Genomic DNA, 24,160 nt, shown 5'->3' on the forward strand with positions numbered 1-24,160 from the left:
AGTAACATCAGCACCCATAAATGCAGCCTTACCAGCACCCAAAAATGCAGTAACATCAGCACCCATAATTGCGGCCTCACCAGCACCCAAAAATGCAGTAACATCAGCACCCATAAATGCAGTAACATCAGCACCCATAAATGTGGCCTTACCAGCACCCAAAAATGCTGCGCCAGGACCTCTGACACTGTACAGAGGTAGAGAGGGAGTATGATCACCAGCAGCCAGGTGCCCTAGGCAGCTGCTTAGTTTGCCTAGTGGTAGCACCGGCCTGTCTGCTTGGCACACACGCACAATCGCACATGATGACTTTAAGTCATCATCACGTGCGATTGTGCGTGTGTACCAGGCCCAAGCAGAAGCAAGCAGCCAATCAAATATAGTGCTCAATATGGATTAAATAAATATGCTTAGCCATAGATATCATAAATAAAGCGATTTGTGGAACAGCAGGTACTACTTGCACAAATCACTTTATTACACTTTATTTATGATATCTATGGCTAAGCATATTTATTTAATCCATATTGTTTGAACACTATATTTGATTGCTTGCTTCACTTCTGCTTCGCAGTTGGCACTGGTTACTGGTACACATGCACATGATGATCAAGATCCTGGTGACTGGTGACTTAAGTACTGTACTAGTACCTGCTGCTAGGCTGCAGTGCTAATCCTTCCAGTTGCTGCTGCCTGGGGATCCCTGTCATCCAATTTCTCTCCATCTCTTCTCTCTCGTGATGTCTCTTCTCCAGCCTCCAGGTTCCCCTCCAGAGTCCTCACCGTCACTGACCATGTCATGGTCACGTCACACAGACCAGGGAGAACCCGCTCCGGAGAGAAGATGAAACAGCTGCGCAGAGGAGGGTAGGCGAAGCATCAGGCTCCGCCTCCGCCAGTTACCCTATGGCTATGTAGACGACCCGTGCGGTCTGGCCATTCAACTCATCGGCCATCTTGGGGACGCATGTCGCTTCCCTGCTCACTGCCAGCCAGTACTACTTGCTAGGTGAAGTGCTGTGCCTGCACCGCGCTCCAGCAGGCCAGCCGTGGCGCCAGGGTCTAGATTAGTGCAGGAGGCGGTCGCAAGAGGACAGGTGGGACTTTTTTTGTGCAGGGTCGGCTTTTTTGCTGCCCCCCCATGGCACTTACCATGGCTGACATACCCTAGATACGCCACTGTATATGTATGTATATATACAGTGGGGACGGAAAGTATTCAGACCCCCTTAAATTGTTCACTCTTTGTTATATTGCAGCCATTAGCTAAAATCATTTAAGTTCATTTTTTTTCCTTATTAATGTACACACAGCACCCCAAATTGACAGAAAAACACAGAATTCTTGACATTTTTGCAGATTTATTAAAAAGAAAAACTGAAATATCACATGGTCCTAAGTATTTAGAACCTTTTCTCAGTATTTAGTAGAAGCACCCTTTTGATCTAATACAGCCATGAGTCTTTTTGGGAATGATGCAACAAGTTTTTCACACCTGGATTTGGGGATCCTCTGCCATTCCTCCTTGCAGAACCTCTCCAGTTCTGTCAGGTTAGATGGTAAACGTTGGTGGACAGCCATTTTTAGGTCTCTCCAGAGATGCTCAATTGGGTTTAAGTCAGGGCTCTGGCTGGGCCATTCAAGAACAGTCACAGAGTTGTTGTGAAGCCAGTCCTTCGTTATTTTAGCTGTGTGCTTAGGGTCATTGTCTTGTTGGAAGGTAAACCTTCGGCCCAGTCTGAGGTCCAGGATATACCTGTACTTGGCCGCATTAATCTTTCCCTCGATTGCAACCAGTCGTCCTGTCTCTGCAGCTGAAAAAACACCCCCACAGCATGATGCTGCCTCCACCATGCTTCACTGTTGGGACTGTATTGGACAGGTGATGAGCAGTACCTGTTTTTCTCCACACATTCCGCTTAGAATTAAGGCCAAAAAGTTCTATCTTGGTCTCATCAGACCAGAGAATCTAATTACTCACCATCTTGGAGTCCTTCAGGTGTTTTTTTAGCAAACTCCTTAAGGGCTTTCGTGTTTGTTGCACTGAGGAGAGGCTTCCGTCGGGCCACTATGCCATAAAGCCCCGACTGGTGGAGGGCTGCAGTGATGGTTGACTTTCTACAACTTTCTCCTATCTCCCGACTTCATCTCTGGAGCTCAGCCACAGTGATCTTTGGGTTCTTCTTTACCTCTCTCACCAAGGCTCGTTTCCCCTGATAGCTTAGTTTGGCCGGACGGCCAGCTCTAGGAAGGGTTCTGGTCGTCCCAAACGTCTTCCATTTAAGGATTATGGAGGCCACTGTGCTCTTAAGAACCTTAAGTGCAGCAGAAATTTTTTTGTAACCTTGGACAGATCTGTGCCTTGCTGCAATTCTGTCTCTGAGCTCTTCAGGCAGTTCCTTTGACCTCATGATTCTCATTTGCTCTGACATGCACTGTGAGCTGTAAGGTCTTATATAGACAGGTGTGTGGCTTTCCTAATCAAGTCCAATCAGTATAATCAAACACAGCTGGACTCAAATGAAGGTGTAGAACCATCTCAAGGATGATCAGAAGAAATGGATAGCACCTGAGTTAAATATATGAGTGTCACAGCAAAGGGTCTGAATACCTGAATAGGACCATGTTATATTTCAGTTTTTCTTTTTTAATAAATCTGCAAAAATGTCAACAATTCTGTGTTTTTCTGTCAATATGGGGTGCTGTGTGTACATTAATGTGGAATAAAAATGAGCTTAAATGACTTTAGCAAATGGCTGCAATATAACAAAGAGTGAAAAATGTAAGGGGGTCTGAATATTTTCTGTCCCCATTGTGTATATATATGTATATATATACAATTTATGTGATATTGATTAATCAAAATTATACTGTGTGTATTTTATATTGGACTGGTTACCAGAGTACTTAAATAATATATACAGTATATTCCAGCACCAATATACAAACAGATACACATTATGAAAATAGAACATATTATTAAACAGATAGTTCAGAACATGTTTTTCTGCCCTCAGACATGCCTAGTGGTTGAAGGTGATATTATCTGAACTCACCAAAGTAAATCATTAGATTTTTCCAACCAATGGAAAATAGCCATACCTTCTGGGCTGAGCTTATTATAATTTTATGAGCTTATTGTCCCAGATGGTATAAAGTATGTGAGGTGGCAAAGATTGAGGACTACAGACCCATGTGCCAACATACACCCTCTGGACGAACACAAATTTGGTGATAAGCGACCACTCCTCATCTCGCTGGACATTGCTGCTAGGACGGATCGAATATACATCCTTTCCTTTAAACAGTGGTGAGATACTGACCATATAACTATTGATAATATTTTTCTCTTCCCAAAATCATAGGAATTGTATCTTACTGTTTGCATTTTATCTTATCCAATACTGTGGAAAGGTAGTTTAGTATTTATGAATTGTCCCACATTATTGGCCCTGTGTGTTGAAGCCGTTTGTGGGTGAAATCAAAATCAACCTGTATTACAACAAATTTGGCTACTGTGGTCCCAGAGAAATTATTTATTGCCCCATTCAATCTGGTAGCTCTGTTAAACCAATCTTTCCTTCAAATTGATAATATCTATCTGTTGACTCCGCTAGACATGCTTTGTATTTCTTCCGGCCGGAGAAATTCAGAGAATTGTCTTCCCGAGCGACAAGGGATATTGTGTTTTTGAACTTAAGGCGCAATTACCGCAATTTTTATTTAACATAGTCATTTGGGCTACCCGGGGGTTATTTGCCAAATATTAAGAAAAATAGTTTTATTGCCGCGTTGATGTCTTTGGTAGGGTGTATGAAATATTAATCACCAGAAATCCCGGTTCTGTATGAAATTGTATAATTATACTTGTAAATTAATAAAAATTATTTACTTACTAATTTTATTGGGAGATATTTATACATTGGTAAGAATTCCCCATAGATTAACAAACTCAGGAAATGATTGTGGTATGTTACTGATTGTCTGTACAAAGTTCACATTTTTACCATAAGGTTGGAGGCACTGCGCAAAACACTAAGATCTTAATAATTCAAATTCCCCATATGTATTAGGATTCCATACCACACAACAATAATAATGAAGCTGCTTTGCTGGTGATACTGATGTAGTTATGGCAAACGTATTTTAAAAGGCTTTTGTTTTTTAGTGATATAAATAATATTAATAATATGGTTGTTATGGTTTTTATTGTGCAGAAAAAAAAGACAACACAAATTAAACTAGAGATGCTATCTACCATCCAAAATAAAAAAAACTTAACAAAAAAGTGTGAATCAACGCTCACCAAGCTTCTGCTAACATAAAATTATCAGAAGGGGCCCAAAGGGTGGTGCTTGAGAAATTAACTTTTTACTCTCATAGTACATCACTACATTCGTCTTTGTGGAACGACAATTTGCGGATAGTTAGTATGCTAGACAAAATCCATGCGCTTTTGACAAAAATCAGACGTTCTGTGATACAACAATCAAACCGTATGTACCAGGCTTTAATGTCATAGCAACGAAACACAGAATCACCCAAGCAATGATCTACGCCAAGACTGAAGGAGTCATTCTTGACAAAATTACTCTCTACAAAAAACTATAGAGGCTTTGAGTCACCCATTTTCTACCCCCCGATTTTGATAACTCACTGCTGCTTACTTACTGCCCAGATAGAGTCCCTCTCTGGGGGACACCCTTTTTTTTCTTCATTCCTTGCACTATCCTCCCTGTCCTCAGAGACCTGCCCTATTAAACCTCATACTGCCTAGATCCACATGGCAAGGCACAAACCCCTACTGTTGTTGTTATTTTTTTCAACTGTTCTTTCAATGCATCATTGGCTAATATTATATACTTTGAACCTCTCTGTTGTGCTTTTCTTTCACTATTTGAAGAAGGTCACTATTGAGAGCAAAGTGTCTGCGAAGATGTATTGGAGATGAGGAGGTCACTATAGAGAGCAAAGACTCTGTGAGGATGTACTGGAGATGAGGAGGTCACTACAGAGAGCAGAGACTATAAAATAGTACCAAAGGTGAGGAGGTCACTATTGAGAGCATAAATTGTGAAGATGTACTGGAGATAAGAAGGTTATTATTGAGAGCAGAGCCTCTGTGAGGATGTATTGGAGATGAGGAGGTCACTATAGAGAGCAGAGGCTCTATGAATGTGTACTATAGAGAGCAGAGACTCTGTGAGGCTGTAATGAAGACTAGGAGATCACTATACAGAGCAGAGTCTCTATGAAAGTGCACTATAGAGAGCAAAGCCTCTGTGATGATACACTGGAGATGAGGAGGTCACTATAGAGAACAGAGACTGAGGATGTACTGGAGATCATACCTCCCAACATTTTGAGATGGGAATGAGGAAAACCTACTAGCAAATAGGGATGACCTGAACACCCCCCCGGTTCGGTTCGCAGGTTCAGAACCTGCGAACAGACCGAAAATTTGCACGAACGTTAGAACCCCATTGACGTCTATGGGACTCGAACGTTCGAAATCAAAAGTGCTCATTTTAAAGGCTAATTTGCATGGTATTGTCCTAAAAAGGGTTTGGGGACCCGGGTCCTGCCCCAGGTGACATGTATCAATAAAAAAAACCTTTTAAAAACGGACGTTTTTTCGGGAGCAGTGATTTTAGTGATGCTTAAAGTAAAAAAAAAAAGTGAAATATTCCTTTAAATATCGTACCTGGGGGGTGTCTATAGTATGCCTGTAAAGTGGCGCGTGTTTCCCGTGCTTAGAAGGTTGGACTTGATGGACTTGTGTCTTTTTTCAACCTCACCTACTATGTAACTATGTAAGAACAGTCCCTGCACAAAATGTCATTTTTAAAGGAAAAAAAGTCATTGAAAACTGCTTGCGGCTTTAATGTAATGTCGGGTCCTGGCAATATGGATGAAAATCAGTGAGACAAACGGCATGGGTACCCCCCAGTCCATTACCAGGCCCTTTGGGTCTTGTATGGATATTAAGGGGAACCCCGCACTCAAATTAAAAAAGGAAACAGCACTATACAGGCTCTGTACTCTGAACAGCAGTATACAGGCGGTGCAAACAAGACAGGGACTGTAGGTTTGTTGTTAAGTATAATCTCTTTGTAATTTTGAACTGGTACATTTTTAACGTGTTTAGCTCCAGCCAAAAAATCTATTTTAAGCTTTTTAGAAAACATAGGGAAAGGTTATCACCCCTGTGACATTTGTTTTGCTGTCTGTGCTCCTCTTCAGAAGATTTCACCTCACTTTTTGTCCCAATGACAAATGTTTTTTGAAAATTTGGGTTTTTTTGTGAAACAAGGATTGGTGATAAAGCATCAGTGGAAAGGAGAAATGTTTTTCCCATATTAACTCTTACAGGAGAGAATTTCCCTTCCTAGGGGTAGATTTCATCTCACTTCCTGTTGTCTCCTTCCGTTTGCAAGTAGGAGTTGTTTGTAAGTTGGATGTTTGAAAGTAGGGGCCTGCCCTATATACTCAGCAGAAATTTGGGCCTTAGGTGTTGTTGTGGCCACAACACTGTAAGCCCTCACAGGGCCCTGCTGTGAAATATTAGATTAAGAATTGTAATTACATGCCCCTGTTGAACAGGGGCAGAAAAATTGGGCCTTTGGTGGTGGTGGTGGTGCTGGTGGTGCTGGTGCCACAACACTGTAAGTCCTCACTCGCTCTTGGTGGGCGCAGAAACGGGCCCTGCTGTGAAATATTAGATCAAGAATTGTAATTACATGCCCCTGTTGAACAGGGGCTGAAAAATTGGGCCTTAGGCACTGGTGTTGGTGCCACAACACTGCAACCCCTCACAGATACTCTAGTTGGAACGCAGAAACGAGCCCTGCTGCAAAGTATTGCATCAAAAATTGTAATTACACGCCCCTGTTAAACAAGGGCTGAAAAATTGGGCCTTAGGCACTGGTGGCGGTGCCCAGAACCAAAAATGTTCTTACAAGCTATCAGTGTGATCATTGAGGAGGAAGAGGATAATTACTCAGGATAGTCACTCAGCATCAGCATAGGCAGTCTTTGAAGGGATCTGAGATTTCAAAAAAAATTATTCGGTTACATCAGCATCAGGTGCTTGGTAGCTGGTGGTGATCCAAGACTGATTCATTTTTATGAAGGTCAGTTGATCGACCGAGTTGGTGGATAGACGCACCCTGTGATCGGTTACAAAGCCTCCAGCAGCACTGAATGTGCGTTCCGAAAGAACGCTGGATGCAGGACAGGCCAGTAGCTCAATTGCATACTGTGCAAGCATTGGCCAGTGATCCATCCTCAAGACCCAGTAACCCAGAGGATTTTCGGTGGGAAAGGTGTCCAAGTCAGATCTTGCCCCTATATATTTCTGCACCATGTAAAACAGACGCTGGCGATGGTTGCTGGAACTGATCATACCTTAGGACTGCGGACTAAAAAATTGTCTGAACGCATCGGTCAGACGGCCACCTTCTCCACCGCTCCTTCTTTGACTGACCGAAGCCTCAGCAACATGTTGTCCAGAAACAGGAGTTTGTAACCTCCCAGTCTCTGGGAACGCGTTGCACAGACCTTTCTGCAAAGCCTCCCGAAGATGTTTCATCCTCTGCTCCCTCTGCGACGGCAAGATAAGGTCCACAACCTTACCCTTGTAACGTGGATCAAGGAGGGTTGCCAGCCAGTATTGGTCCTTCTCCTTGATACCACGAATACGAGAATCCTTATGCAGGCTTTGCAGGATCAGGGAGGCCATGCAGCATAGGTTTGCTGAGGCATTCGGTCCGAAGTCCTCTGGGTCACTAAGGACGACATGGTCCGCAGCCACCTCCTCCCAGCCACGTACAAGTCCATGTATTTCTTGGGACTGATCCCTTAAAGACTGCTGCTGATGCTGAGTGCCAGGCTCCACCTCCATACTGACACAATCCTCCTCCTCCTCCTCTTCCTGTGCGATCAGCGGGCACGCAGGAACACTGTCTGGATAAAGGGGGCCTTGAGAGCTAAGGAAGTTCTCCTCTTCCTGCCTCTGTTCTGCCTCAAGTGCCCTGTCCATTATTCCACGCAGCGTGTGCTCCAACAGGTGGACAAGGGGGACAGTGTCACTGATGCATGCACTGTCACTGCTCACCATCCTCGTGGCCTCCTCAAATGGTGACAACAGGACAGTGCAGGCATCCCTGATCATGGCCCACTGGCGTGGGGAAAAAAACCAAGCTCCCCTGACCCTGTCCTGGTGCCATAGTCGCACAGGTACTCATTGATGGCCCTCTGCTGCGTGTGCAGCCGCTGCAGCATGGCCAACGTTGAGTTCCACCTGGTGGGCATGTCACAGATTAGGCGGTTCTTGGGCAGGTTAAACTCCTTTTGGAGGTCAGCCAGCCGAGCACTGGCATTATATGACCGGCAGAAATGCACACAGACATTCCTGGCCTGCCTCAGGACATCCTGTAAGCCCGGGTACCTGCCCAAGAACCACTGCACCACCAAGTTAAGGACGTGAGCTAAACAGGGCACATGGGTCATTTGTCCCTGTCGGAGGGCAGAGAGGAGGTTGGTGCCATTGTTGCAAACCACCATTCCTGCCTTAAGTTGGCGAGGCGTCAACCACCTCTGAACCTGCCCCTGCAGAGCTGACAGAACCTCTGCCCCAGTGTGGCTCCTGTCCCCCAAGCACACCAGCTCAAGCACCGCATGGCATCTTTTGGCCTGCATACTTGCGTAGCCCCTTGAACGGCTACGGAGCACCGCTGGTTCTGAGGAAAAAGCACAGGAAGAGGCCATGGAGGAAGAATAAGAGGAGGGGGTGGAGGAGAGAGGTGTGTCACAATCATTAATAGTGGCATTTTGGAGGCATGGTGGCGGAACAACCTCCAACACTACTGCATCTTGTCCTGCATCCTTCCCAGCTGCCAGCAGAGTCACCCAATGCGCGGTGAAACTTAGGTAACGTCCCTGTCCATGCCTGCTGGACCATGAGTCAGCGGTAATATGCACCTTACCGCTGACCGCCCTGTCCAGTGAGGCATGGGCATTGCTTTCCACATGCCGGTAGAGAGCCGGAATCGCCTTCCACTGAGGAACTGCACATTCCACAAACTCACGGAAGGGGGCAGAGTCTACCAACTGAAAAGGCAGCAGTTGAAGTGCTAGCAATTTTGCCAAGCTAGCATTCAACCGCTGGGCATGTGGATGGCTGGGAGCGAACTTCTTTCAGCGGCTGGGGCATTTGCCTGGTACAATCTGACGACGGTGTACCGAAAGCAGATTGCCCACAAGTACTTGGCTGTGACACACCTAATTCTACACCTTTATTCCTCTCAGTGCAGGTCTCAGAGAGGACTGAAGGTATAGTGGGGTTGGAGATCTCAGCTGATGAGGAGCAAGGAGAGGTCCTCTTTGTTCTTTTGGTGGGTCTTTTAGATACGCTTGCCAACCAACTGCATGGCAGGTCAACATATGTCTGGTCAAGCATGTGGTGCCCAAGCAGGAGATGTTTTGGCCACGCGAGATACGCTTGAGACATATGTTGCAAATAGCAGCGGTGCGATCTGATGCACTCGTCTCAAAAAAGGCCCACACCAAAGAACTTTTGGAATAACGCGCAGAGACAGCAGCATCCTGCACATGCGGAGCTTTGGGGTGTGATGCAGTCAGTGTACTGCCCTTAGGCTGGCCCCTGGAGGGCATCCTGCTTCGTTGGTGATGTGCCTCCTCCTCCTCTCTCCCATCAGGCACCCACGTTGAGTCAGTGACCTCATCATCCCCTCCCTCCTCATCACTTGAGCAAACCTGGCAGTATGCTGCAGCAGGGGGAACATGACTGCCAGATTGCTGTCCTTCTTAAGCACCCCCTCTGTCCGTGCTCACGTTACTGCCTTCATCTAGCTCAGTATCATCATCAGAGCCTTCTAAATGCTGGGCATCCTCCTGGAGCATTTACCCAACACTGTGGTCAAACAGTTCGAGGGACTCCTCAGGAGGACATGGTGGGGCTAGGGAAGGAGTCACTGATGCCATTGAGCCGAGGGAAGAGGCCATGTTGGCAGCTGCTTTGCCAGACAAAGTACCCTGAGCATGGGTGAGAGAGGATGAGGAGGATGAGGACGGCTTGGTCATCCACTCGACCAAGTCTTCCGCATGTTGCGGCTCAACACGGCCAGCTGCCGAAAAAAAGGCCAAGCGTGTCCCACGGCCACATGCTGATGAGGATGCACCGTCTCCACGACCAGCACTGTTGCCTCTAGACACAGAGCCTGCTTGCCCTCTTTTATTGGCTTGTGACTGTCTGCCTCTCCTTGTTGGCCTTCCAGACATACTAATGGCCTGTAGCTGCACTAAGCTGGGAGATATATATATATATATATATATATATATATATATATATATATATATATATATAGTGGCTTGCGAAAGTATTCGGCCCCCTTGAACTTTTCAACCTTTTGCCACATTTCAGGCTTCAAACATAAAGATATAAAATTTTTATTTTTTGTGAAGAATCACCAACAAGTGGGACACAATTGTGAAGTGGAACGAAATCTTTTGGATTTTTGAACCTTTTTAACTAATAAAAAAATGAAAAGTGGGGCGTGCAAAATTATTCGGCCCCCTTGCGTTAATACTTTGTAGAGCCACCTTTTGCTGCGATTACAGCTGCAAGTCGCTTGGGGTATGTCTCTATCAGTTTTGCACATCGAGAGACTGAAATTCTTGCCCATTCTTCCTTGCAAAACAGCTCGAGCTCAGTGAGGTTGGATGGAGAGCGTTTGTCAACAGCAGTTTTCAGCTCTTTCCACAGATTCTCGATTGGATTCAGGTCTGGACTTTGACTTGGCCATTCTAACACCTGGATACGTTTATTTGTGAACCATTCCTTTGTAGATTTTGCTGTATGTTTGGGATCTTTGTCTTGTTGGAAGATAAATCTCCGTCCCAGTTTCAGGTCTTTTGCAGACTCCAACAGGTTTTCATTCAGAATGGTCCTGTATTTGGCTGCATCCATCTTCCCCTCAATTTTAACCATCTTCCCTGTCCCTCTAGAAGAAAAGCAGGCATAAACGATGCTGCTGCCACCACCATGTATGACAGTGGGGATGGTGTGTTGAGTGTGATGAGCTGTGTTGCTTTTACGCCAAACATATCGTTTTGCATTGTGGCCAAAAAGTTCGATTTTGGTTTCATCGGACCAGAGCACCTTCTTCCACATGTTTGGTGTGTCTCCCAGGTGGCTTGTGGCAAATTTTAGACAAGACTTTTTATGGATATCTTTGAGAAATGGCTTTCTTCTTGCCACTCTTCCATAAAGGCCAGATTTGTGCAGTGTACGACTGATTGTTGTCCTTTGGACAGACTCTCCCACCTCAGCTGTAGTTCTCTGCAGTTCATCCAGAGTGATCCTCTTGGCTGCATCTCTGATCAATCTTCTCCTTGTCTGAGCTGAAAGTTTAGAGGGACAGCCAGGTTTGGTAGATTTGCAGTGGTCTGATACTCCTTTCATTTCAAAATGATCGCTTGCACAGTGCTCCTTGGGATGTTTAAAGCTTGGGAAATCTTTTTGTATCCAAATCTTTAAACTTCTCCACAACAGTATTACGGACCTGCCTGGTGTGTTCCTTGGTCTTCATGATGCTCTCTGCGCTTTCAACAGAACCCTGAGACTATCACAGAGCAGGTGCATTTATACAGAGACTTGATTACACACAGGTGGATTCTATTTATCACCATCAGTCATTTAGGACAACATTGGATCATTCAGAGATCCTCGCTGAACTTCTGGAGTGAGTTTGCTGCACTGAAAGTAAAGGGGCCGAATAATTTTGCACGCACCATTTTTCAGTTTTTTAATTGCTAAAAAAGTTTAAAATATCCAATAGATTTCGTTCCACTTCACATTTGTGTCCCACTTGTTGGTGATTCTTCACAAAAAATTAAAATTTTATATCTTTGTTTGAAGCCTGAAATGTGGCAAAAGGTTGAAAAGTTCAAGGGGGCCGAATAATATATATATATATATATAGATATATATATATATATCTATATATATATATATATCTATATATATATACTGATACTGCAGCTAGCAAAATCAACTACCTGCATGTAGTATGAGAACACCACCAACCTTCTACAGGTAGCTTTAGGTGGACACTGTGCAGAGCTCCCAAAAAACTAACTTGTAGCTTATTTAGCTGCCTACGGTAGTGATAGGATCAGGAAAACACCACCAACCTTCTACAGGTAGCTTTAGCTAAACACTGTGCAGAGCTCGCAAAAAACTAACTTGTAGTTTTAGCTGAACACTGTGAGGAGGACGCACTACACTAACTTGTAGCTTTAGCTGAACACTGTGAGGAGGACGCACTACACTAACTTGTAGTTTTAGCTGAACACTGTGAGGAGGACGCACTACACTAACTTGTAGCTTTAGCTGAACACTGTGCAGAGGTCGCACTACACTAACTTTTAGTTTTAGCTGAACACTGTTCAGAGGACGCACTACACTAACTTGTAGCTTTAGCTGAACATTGTGAGGAGGATGCACTACACTAACTTGTAGCTTTAGCTGAACACTGTGCAGAGGTCGCACTACACTAACTTGTAGTTTTAGCTGAACACTGTTCAGAGGACACACTACACTAACTTGTAGCTTTAGCTGAACACTGTGCAGAGGTCGCACTACACTAACTTGTAGTTTTAGCTGAACACTGTTCAGAGGACGCACTACACTAACTTGTAGCTTTAGCTGAACACTGTGCAGAGGTCGCACTACACTAACTTGTAGTTTTAGCTGAAAAATGTGAGAAAGACGCACTACACTAACTTGTAGCTTTAGCTGAACACTGTGAGGAGGACGCACTACCCTAACTTGTAGCTTTAGCTGAACACTGTGCAGAGGTCACACTAAACTAACTTGTAGCTTTAGCTGAACACTGTGAGGAGGACGCACTACCCTAACTTGTAGCTTTAGCTGAACACTGTGCAGAGGTCACACTAAACTAACTTGTAGCTTTAACTGAACACTGTGAGGAGGACGCACTACACTAACTGTAAATAGTCTAGCTGCCTGACTGTGGTACTAATAGGATCAAAAGAACACCAGCAATTTTCTTCAGGTAGCTGTAAATACTGTAACAAGACAAGCCTCTAGGTAGATAACAGGAATGGATCTAGCTAAACTGAACACAGCTAACTCACTGACTGTCCTGCCTAATCTAGCTAACTCAAATAAAATGACACCGTCTCTCTCTCTCTCTAAGCACGCCGGAACACACTACACAGGGTGGCCTTATATAGTGTGGGGCGTGTTCTAAACCCCCTGAGCCATATTTGGCCAAAGCCACCCTGGCTTTGGCCAATTACAGCTCTCTCTAGTGATGGCGCTGTGATTGGCCAAGCATGCAGGTCATAGTGCATGCTTGGCCAATCATCAGCCAGCAATGCACTGCGATGCCGTAGTGAATTATGGGCCGTGACGAGCCACACGAATTTGGCGTGAACGGCCCATATCGTTCGCAATTCGGCGAACGGGCTAACAGACGACGTTCGAGTCGAACATGGGTTTGACTCGAACACGAAGCTCATCCCTACTAGCAAACTTATATAGGCATAGGACACACCCCCTACCACAAAAGGAGAATTTAAAGGAGAATTTACCAAAAAGAAGTTAATGAAATCCACAAGAGCTTTTTTTTTAACCACTACTATTTCTTTATATTGGCTTTTAAAATTTACAAATGCAGCAATTTAGAAATTGGATGAAAGGTTTAGCACTGGAAAACACGCTTTGAAAGATAAAAAGTGCATTTTATATATAACTATATAGATCAGACCAAAATGAGGGACAAATAAGGGAGAAAAAGGGACAGAGGGACATTGCTCCAAATCAGTGACAGTCCCTCGAAATCAGGGACAGTTGGGAGCTATGCTGGAGATGAGGAGGTCACTATAGAGAGCAGGGACTGTGAGTAGGTTACGCTAGTCGTGTGAAACATGTTACCTGCTTCCCCTGTCTGTACCATTTCAGTGCTGTTGTTTTTATAACTTTGGAAATAAACCTTATTGCATCATGTATGGGAGTACGGCCATCCTTCATTTATTTACATATGTACTGGAGATGAGGAGGTCACTATAGAGAGCAGAGACTGTAAGGATATACTGGAGAAGTGGCCACCACAGACCTTTTCACTCACTCAAAAGAATCAACCAATCTTAACTTCTACTATAATAGTGCTTCCCACCCGAAAGCCATCTTACATACTGTAATAATAACTTTAACAACATAAGCTCTTTTTTACAGATGGTTGAACATTTAAATAAGATTTCAGCTATATGACTCCTCAAAAGGTATCCTAGATATGTGTAAGTTGTTAAACTCAAACTAATACAATATAAGGGACGCTATGGACATTGCAAGAATGGAGGCTCCCATATACATGGTTCTGCTACAAGCGATGTATAACATATATCCTGGCGGGTATTTCCAGTCTTATTAATCTTTATTTCAATTTGGTGAGCACTGGTAGGTATCAAAACTGTGTGAGATTACTCTCTTGCATTTATAATTGCTGATGTATAGTTCTGTAAGCTAATGCATAGCTTGTGAGAGGGTTCCATTTAGTGGCCACATTTTTTTTATGCAGTTACTTTTATTTACAGATGATTTTTGTTGAATTGAACTAAAGCCGTGTACACAAGATCAGAATTTCCATCAGAAAAAACTTGGATGGTTTTTCCGACGGAATTCCGCTCAAGCTTGCCTTGCATACACACGGTCACACAAAAGTTCTCTGAACTTCCGACAGTCAAGAACGCGGTGATGAACAACACTACGACGAGCCGAGGAAATGAAGTTCAATGCTTCCGAGCATGCCTCAAATTGTTTCCGAGCATGCATGATTTTTTTCGGATAGGAACTTTTCCCGACCGAAAAATAGAGAACCTGCTCTCAATCTTTTGCTGGCTGGAATTCCGCCAGCAAAAGACCGATGGAGCATACACACAGTCGCATTTTCCGACGAAAAGCTCTCATCGGAGTTTTGCTGGCGGCATTTCCGAACGTGTGTACGCGGCATAAGCCAAAAAGGTGTAAATCTTTTCAGACAGTAGTAAGGCAAAGAACGTGAGGTCATCCGGTGATTCAGGCTGAAATAACTTCAGGGTAAGGGCTGCAGAAAGTATAACAAAAGAGTAGGGAGAGTAAAAGAACAGAGTACAAAAACATTAAATTTTTAGTATAATGAATAGATAATATGAATTTAACTTTTCCTGTGGTATTCAGTATTTGTAGGATTAAGGAGTTGTTGCAGTTATCTAGAATCTCTCATTCTTGGGCTCTTGGCCGTTGGTGATTGGTAGTTGCTCCTATTGGTATTTCTGCGCTGTTTACCATACTGAAAAGGAGATTTTTCAGGAGCTATGCCTGACATGGTTGGCACATTGTTGATAGCAGGAGGTAATCTGAACTCTGCGTACCAGTCTGGCAAATCAACTGGCGCAATTTGCAGGTTTTCACAGAAGTGCAATAGGTCGTCGGGGGCTCTTATGCCGTGTACACACAGGCAGACTTTTCGACCAGACTGGTCCGACGGAACGAATCCATCGGACAATCCGACCGTGTGTGGGCTTCATCGGACCTGCAGCGGACTTTTTTGGTCGAAAATCAGACTGACTTTAGATTTGGAACATGTTTCAAATCTTTCCGCTGGAACTCCGCTGGACCCAGTTCCTATCGAGAAATCCGCTCGTCTGCATGCTAGTCCGACGGGCGAAAGCCAACGCTAGGGCAGCTATTGGCTACTGGCTATGAGCTTCCTTATTTTAGTCCGGTCGTATGTCATCACGTACGAATCCGTCGGACTTTGGTGTGATCATGTGTAGCCAAGTCCGTCGGAAGTCCGACAAAAGTCAGTCAAAAGTCTGTCGGAAAGACCGTCGGACCTTTGATGCCGAAAAGTCCGCCCTTGTGTACACGGCATTAGCGTGTATTGTTTGCTGTTGTGTGTGGCTTGGAGAGCAAAGGGGAATCTCCATCTATAGTGGATCCCTTTTTCCTTTAGGACTTCCAGCAAAGGTTTCAAGGCCCTTCTGTTTTTCAGTGTGATGGGGGAAAGATCTTGAAAAAGCAGTATATCAGCACCGTTGAAAGCTCTCGCTTTTTGAAGGTTTTCTTCTTTCAAGGAGAAATTAGGGAGACAGTAAATGATATCTTTGGGAGGTGTGTTGTCAGGTGCTCTGGGTCTGAGGGCCCTGTGTGCACGATCATACTCTATGGGTGAGGCCTCGGCTCTTTTCATAAGGTTGTTGAAAATGGAGGTCAGAGCAGGTTTAATTTGTTCAGGGGTGACAGATTCAGGTATACCTCTGACTCAGATATTATGTCTTCTGCCCCTATTGTCCAAATCTTCAATTTTTCTGTTCATTTCGATCATGTGCTGGGAATGAGTGGTAACAATGTCACCCAGCCTGATTAAAGCCCTGTCTCTCCGCTTTCCTGCTCTCTCATTCACTGCCATTTGTTCTGTGAGTCTTATCAAGTGAGATTTTAAGTCAGTGATGGCAGCAGCTAGGGAGTTTTTAATGCCTGCCGCTATTTCTCTCATATCAGCAAAGGTGCGGGGGTGATCGCTGGTCAGTTTACCTCTGGTGGAGTCTTCTGACGCCGGGAGAGAGATCTCATCATCCTCCATGTCCTCCTCCTTGGCTGATCTGTGAGCCGGCGCCATCTTAGGTCCCCCACCTCCGCCGCTGTAGCGATATTTGCTGAGGTTTGCAGAGGTATTCTTGCCTTTAGGGGTGCCCAAAGATCGGAGAGATCGTTTGTGAGATCCCTTCTTCACAAGTGAGGACATAATCGGCCATCTTTTTCCTCTCTCAGGACACTCGGGCTGCAGGAGCTTCTCTATTCAGCGTCAATCCACGCTGCGCGCCAAGCCACGCCCCCAGCTTTCATGTTCCTTGTGCAAGTGTATGATATAGAACAGGGGTCTCCAAACTTTTCAAACAAAGGGCCAGTTTACTGTCCTTCACACTGTGGCCGGAGAGGGTAGAAAATGTCCCGGGCCCAGCATCAGTGAGAATAAACATTGCCTCAGGGTTAGTGGTCAGCGGGAGGAATAGTGCCCCATCATTGGTATTACTGGGAGAAATAGTGCCCCATCATTGGTATTACTGGGAGAAATAGTTCCTCCTCATTGGTATTACTGGGAGGAATAGTGCCCCATCATTGGTATTACTGGGAGAAATAGTGCCCCATAATTGGTATTACTGGGAGGAATAGTTCACCCTCATTGATATTACTGGGAGGAATAGTGCCCCATCATTGGTATTACTGGGAGGAATAGTGCCCCATCATTGCTATTACTGGGAGGAATAGTGCCTCATCATTGCTATTACTGGGATGGATAGTTCCCCCTCATTGGTATTACTGGGAGGAATAGTGTCCCATCATTGGTATTACTGGGAGAAATAGTGCCCCATTATTGGTATTAGTGGGATGAATAGTGCCCCATCATTAGTATTACTGGGAGGATTAGTGCCCCATCATTAGTATTACTGGGAGGAATAGTGCCCCATCATTGGTATTGCTGGGAGGAATAGTTCCCCATCAATGGTATTACTGGGAGGAATAGTTCCCCCTCATTGGTATTACTGGGAGAAATGGTGCCTCAGCATTGGTATTACTGGGAAGAATAGTGCCCCATCATTGGCATTACTGGGAGGAATAGTTCCCCCTCATTGGTATTACTGGGAGGAATAGTGCCCCAGCATTGGTATTACTGGGAATAATAGTGCCCCATCATTGGCATTACTGGGAGGAATAGTGCCCCATCATTGGTATTACTGGGAGGAATGGTGCCCCATCATTGATATTAGTGGGAGGAATAATGCCACATCATTGGTATTACTGGGAGGAATAGTGCCCCACCATTGGTATTACTGGGAGGAATAGTGCCCCATCATTGGTATTACTAGGAGGAATAGTCCTCCTTCATTGATATTAGTGGGAGGAATAGTGCCATATCATTGGTATTACTGGGTGGAATAGTGCCCCACCACTGGTATTACTGGGAGGAATAGTGCCCCACCACTGGTATTACTGGGAGGAATAGGGCTCCATCATTGATATTAGTGGGAGGAATAGTGCCACATCATTGGTATTACTGGGAGGAATAGTGCCCCACCATTGGTATTACTGGGAGGAATATCAATGAACTGTAGCTCCCCAGTGCCAGCAGCACTCATGCAGCCCCAGACCATGACACTCCCACCACCATGCTTGACTGTAGGCAAGACAGACACACTTGCCGCCACACACCCATGTCCTTAGTCTGCTTGTCTTCAGCAAACTGTTTGCGGGCTTCTTGTGCATTATCTTTAGAAGAGGCTTCCTTCTGGGATGACAGCCATGCAGACCAATTTGATGCAGTGTGCGGCGTATGGTCTGAGCACTGACAGGCTGACCCCCTCCCTTCAACCTCTACAGCAATGCTGGCAACACTCATATGTTAATTCCTGAAAGACAACCTCTGGCTATGATGCTGAGCAGGTGCACTAAACTTCTTTGGTCGACCATGGCGAGGCCTGTTCACTGGGGAGCTACAGTTCATTGAGGGAACCATGAATGCCAACATGTACTGTGACATACTGAAGCAGAGCATGATCCCCTCCGTTCAGAGACTGGGCCGCAGGGCAGTATTCCAATATGATAACGACCCCAAACACACCTCCAAGACGACCACTGCCTTGCTAAAAAAGCTGAGAGTAAATGTGATGGACTGGCCAAGCATGTCTCCAGACCTAAACCCTATTGAGCCTCTATGGGGCATCCTCAAACCGAAGGTGGAAGAGCGCAAGGTCTCTAACATCCACCAGCTCCGTGATGTCATCATGGAGGAGTGGAAGAGGACTCCAGTGGCAACCTGTGAAGCTCTGGTGAACTCCATGTCCAAGAGGGTTAAGGCAGTTCTGGAAAATAATGGTGGGCACACAAAATATTGACACTTTGAGTAGAAAGGGATGTTAACACGTTAGGTCTTTATTGAATTCTATGCCCTCATTAGGGAGATTCACCCTCTCGATCTGTCCTGTGTCCTTTGTTACCATTATCACCAAAAGTGAAAGTAAAAGAAAATCCCACATTTTGGGATGAAAAGTGAAAAATTGCCAATAGTTCTACTTCGGACCAAACCTGTGTCATCCCTAATTGTCATTACATGGGTTTTATATATTTTTCATAGTTTCTCTTTTAAAAGACCATGACCATCCAAAATTTGGAAGTCATAATGTCAGAACGTATATGTTGGTAGAAAAATAAACAAATGTTTAATTACAATCTTTTATGAGTCCTGAGAAGGTCTGTTTGATGTGACCATCCATTTGTGAAGGTATTTAATATCCGGTCTAAAGCCCTTCCCTTCTAATGACTTTTGAGTTTCTTTTTCTTTTCTTTTATCTTCTTTTCTTACCAGTTAATAGAAGAAAAAAAATAATGGTACAATAAAATTTAGACTGGACACAGAGGGTGGGGAACAGCAGTACACATTACATCCATCTTAGGACAAAATAAATTCAAGCAAAAAGCGATAGTAAACCACATCCAAAAAAGAAAAAAAAAAAAATCGGGCCCCGGGCAGTTTACAGGAGTTGTAAAGGGGGAAAGGTTTTTTATCTTAATGCATTCTATGCATTAAGATAAAAAGCCTTTTTTTCTGTTAAAAAAAAGATAAATAGCCTTCTGTGTGTAGCAGCCTCCCAGGCGCCTCCTAATACTTACCTGAGGTCCATCTCTGTCCAGCAATGTCCATGAATCCCTCGGCCATTCGGGACTCTTCCTTTCTGATTGGCTGAGACACAGCAGCGGCGCCATTGGCTCCTGCAGCTGTCAGTTAGCCAATCAGGGGAGAGAGGGGGCGGGGCTTAACAGCAGCTCCGTGTCTGAATGGACACACGGAGCTGCAATTTTGCTCGGGTTCCCCCATAGCAAGCTGCTTGCTGTGGGGGCACTCGACAGGAGGGAGGAGCCAGGAGCACAGAAGAGGGACCTGAGAAGAGGAGGATCCAAGCTGCTCTGTACAAATCCAACTGCATAGAGCAGGTAAGTATAATAGGTTTGTTATTTATTTAAAAAAAAAAAAACAAGACTTTACAATCACTTTAAGTCATAATGTGCTAGTTTGCATCGGATACTAGCACATTATGACAGACCTTTACCTGAAAACAAAGCCCTCCAGCGGTGTGCTGTTACCACTGAAGGTGCTTCCATCTTCACCCAGGCTTCTTTTTGGGTTCACAGACTTCAGCTATCTGATTGCCCGATCCGTCGATGATGTAATGTCGCTGTTTATGGCATGGCTCTGAAGGAATGGCAAGGGTATGCCATTCCTTCAGAGCGCATGTGCCTATGATGTCACCGGCTGCATCTAAAGTAAATATCTCCTAAATGGTGCATGTTTAGGAGATATTTACTGTACCTATAGGTAAGCCTTATTATAGTGAAATATAAAAATAGATGCGCAACCAAAAAGTGAACAAACAAATATGTGCAACCAAAGGTGCAAATGATAATATGCTAGCTGCCTTTCCCTGTTGACGCCTAGTATGGAGAAACGCAGCGTTGGGTGGAGTCTCAGGACCTGACATCACCACACACCAGCTGGCTGGCTCAGACCACAGTTGTGTCTTTCGTTTTGCATTGTCTGCCAGTGCTTTTTAGATGTCAAAAACAAAATAAGTGTAGCGCTATGAAAAAAGTCCAATGTAAAAATCTTTAAACTGACAGTTCAAGATGTAGTTGCCAAAGGAAGGACATCCTTGGGAAAAAGATAAGGAATCCTCAGGAACTGGACACATCAAGTATATAAACCATCTGGAGTAGAAACATGCACAACACCACCAAAAGTGAAGAGGCTTACCAGAATCGGTGGACCCAACGGGGCATACGCCGAGTGGGGTCAGACAGGCTTAGGTGGTGATGAACTACAGGTGGCCTAAGAGGGCAATGTTGATGGGGTGGCTCCCACGTGGCTGTGTTCCTCAAACGATACCAGAACCGAAGGGTATGGAATAAACAGCACGTAGATTATATCCCTCAGACCGGTGTTAAAAACCAAAGGGTTGCAGCAGCAAATGGAAGAAAAGAAGGAATGGCCAAATAGTGTAAATCCGTATAAATTGAAATTTATTAAAATAGTATACACTCACATGTAAAAGTATCAAAGACAGTGCTGTGGAAAAGTGGCGACAGTGGGGTCCCACCCGACGCGTTTCGTTTGCATAGACGTCGTCTGGGGGTATATTATTTTGTTTTTGTCATTGTTTACATCTTGTTGGTTGTGTTAGCTGCTTGTTTTTCCTTTGGCAGCGCAGAATTATTTTGTATATACAGTCTTTTTAGATGTCAGTTGTCCATGATATGGAATAAAGGAACTGTTGTTCTAAATCCACTGCACTATGAAGCCCTCTTTCTTTTTTTCATAACCAAAATTCCACGAGTGCACCCTTCTGGAACAGGCACTACGGAGTATATTGTAGCATTTGAATTTGCCGGCGGAGGAGAGGATGCGTGAATCAGCCCCCCTTGCCTGAAAGATTCTTCCTGCATATGCCCACTTGATCTCCGTAACAGGGATCCTACAGATCTGGTAAGCGGCCACCTGGCATTTATTTTCCTTGGCTTAATAACCTTTGGAAGTTCTGTGGGGATACACTGTGAAAGGATTTGTTTGCCCTCATATTGAAGTTTTTCACTGAAGGACTTATACCGAATGGAGTTATATTGAATGACACATTATATGGACATTTTACACCAGCTGTGATCATTTTTCCTTGCACTTATTTGTTCATTATTTGCCATTTTTGCACTTTATACGTTGCATATTATTATTTGCACCTTTGGTTGCACATATTTGTTTGTTCACTTTTTGGTTGTGTATCTATTTTTATGTTTCACATGTTTCTGAGCTGAATTTTCCAGTTTTTTAGTTTGCAGCACCGTCATTTTATTGGTTTGATACCAAATACATTCTTATTTTATCAGCACTTTTACCTTGGGGGTAGCACAGATTTTCCATGTTACACAAGCCTTATTATAGACTTACCTATAGGCAAAAATCATACGTTGGCGTTTACTCCCACTTTAGGAGAATGAAACCGTCATTTGAATGCTAAAACCCTCAATCGGTAAAAACGTATTACTGATAATAAGAAAGAAGAAAGAGGGGAAGGCACCTCAGTTATCCAAAGAGTGAACATCACATAAGAATGAACGGGTACTTCTAATTGTATTAAATAGATATAAACATGACATTCTTAGTTGGATTTAAAATGGTCATAGTGGCAAGTCCTGAGAAGGTCTGTTTGATGTGACCATCTTCACATAAAGGTATTTACAATCCGGTCTAGCCCTTCCCTTCTAATGACTATTCATTTTCTTTTCTTTTCTCTTCTTTTTTTTTATTTTTTTATTTATTTTTTTAGCAAGTAAAAGAATAAAATAATTATATGATAAAATGTAGAGTGGATGTAGAGGCTGGGGAACAGCAGTAATACACATTCCATTCATCCTATGACAATATACTTTCAAACTTAAGAGAATGAAACAATCATTTGAATGCTAAAACCATCAATCGGTAAAAACTTTATATTACTGATATGAAAAAAGAAAGAGGGGGAAGGCACCTCAGTTATCCAGTAGGTGAACATCACAGAAGAATGAATCGGTACTTTTAATTGTATTAAAGATATAAACATGATATAATTACCGTAGTTGGGTATCACCGGCCGCATCTAAGGAAAGGTAAATATCTTCTAAATGGTGCACGTTTAGGAGATATTTACTGTATCTATAGGTAAACCTTATTATAGGCTTACCTATAGGCAGGGACCACTAAGGGCGCACAGGCACCGCCCCCCCTATCCATGGCCACCCCCTATCCATTTGTTTGTTTGTTGCCCCCCCCCCAAAAAAAAAAAAAACACCAGCTGCTACTGCCTATAGGTAAAATTCATACATATTAATTTACTCCCACTTTAAGAGTATGAAACAGTCATTTGAATGCTACAAATTTTGTATTTCTGATAATATGAAAGAAGAAAGAGGGGCATGCACCTCAGTTATCCAAAGAGTGAATGTCACAGAAGAATGAATCGGTACGTCTAATTGTATTAAAGCAATATAAACATGACATTCTTAGTTGGATTTAAAGTGGGCATAGTGGCAATTTAGAACGGAAAAGAAAAGAGAAGTAAGTGTAGACACCCTGCAAGAAAAAGAAAGTAAAAAACTTAGCAGGTGATAAGGGAGCCTGAGCTAGAAAAAGCAAAAGAACAAGGGTTAGGTAAAAGCCGTAAATAAGAATAGGTTAAACTCGGTAGAGGAAAAAAAAATGAAAATTGCAAGGGTAAAGGGGAAACAGGATGATTAAGTGCAAGGGAAATTGGATAGGAAAAGATGGGGCTAGGCTAGGGAGCACATTTGTGTCTTTAAAAAAAAATGTTCTTTCATGTTTTTGCCCACCAATATCCTTCCAATACAAAGTCATTGGAACAAACTCTTATAAAAGTCAATCAAGCAATTGTACTCACCCCAGCAATAGAGACAAGACAGCAGAAAAGGATTGAGCGTTGTCTCCAAGTCACCATCCTCGTGGTTAATGTCACCTGCTGTTCTCTCTTAGACTATGCTGTGTACTGACACACCTGAGCTTCACCTGTGTATTGCATCTCACTCCTAGCTCTTGTTAAAGGAGTAGAAACCTCCCACTGAGCATTTAAAGAGAATTTATGCTTGCTTAGAGTTTTATTAGATAAAGCCATGAAATAGGTTGGCTTACTATAAATAATATTATTAATAAAGGCTTACTGATCAACCTCCCCCAGTTCTCTGACACCGTCCCTAGAATGATGCTGAGAACATCACTAACGTAATATTGTAGTACCAAACCTTGCTGCATCTTCCTGTGAGCCAGCAATAGTTTGATGATGCACCCCCCCCAGGGGGATTTTTTTGACACCCTGGGCTCAGAGAAGGTAATTTACATGATGCTGGGTGCCATTCAACCCAGATGATTGACTTGGGTGCAGGATGGAGGGTGAAGAACAGCCAGTGGAATCAGTTCCGGATTAAACTCTGTGGAGGCCCCTAGGCAGTCGAAACCTGGGGGTCCCCCTTACAGGT

The 24,160-nt window shown here is 43.9% G+C and overlaps 1 protein-coding gene across 1 annotated transcript in view; it reads right to left on the reverse strand.

Annotated features, from left to right (window-relative positions):
- LOC141133485 (NXPE family member 3-like) overlaps positions 1 to 23,699 on the reverse strand; it is a 183,173-nt gene extending 159,474 nt beyond the window's left edge. Inside the window, exon 1 of the mRNA XM_073622879.1 lies at positions 23,569 to 23,699. Coding sequence (XP_073478980.1) covers positions 23,569 to 23,625 — 57 coding nt within the window. The 5' untranslated portion in view covers positions 23,626 to 23,699. The remainder of the gene's footprint in view (positions 1 to 23,568) is intronic.
- Between the last annotated feature and the right edge of the window lie 461 nt (positions 23,700 to 24,160).

The sequence above is a fragment of the Aquarana catesbeiana genome, linkage group LG03 (genome assembly GCF_042186555.1).
Source record: "Aquarana catesbeiana isolate 2022-GZ linkage group LG03, ASM4218655v1, whole genome shotgun sequence".
Taxonomy (NCBI): Eukaryota; Metazoa; Chordata; class Amphibia; order Anura; family Ranidae; genus Aquarana; species Aquarana catesbeiana.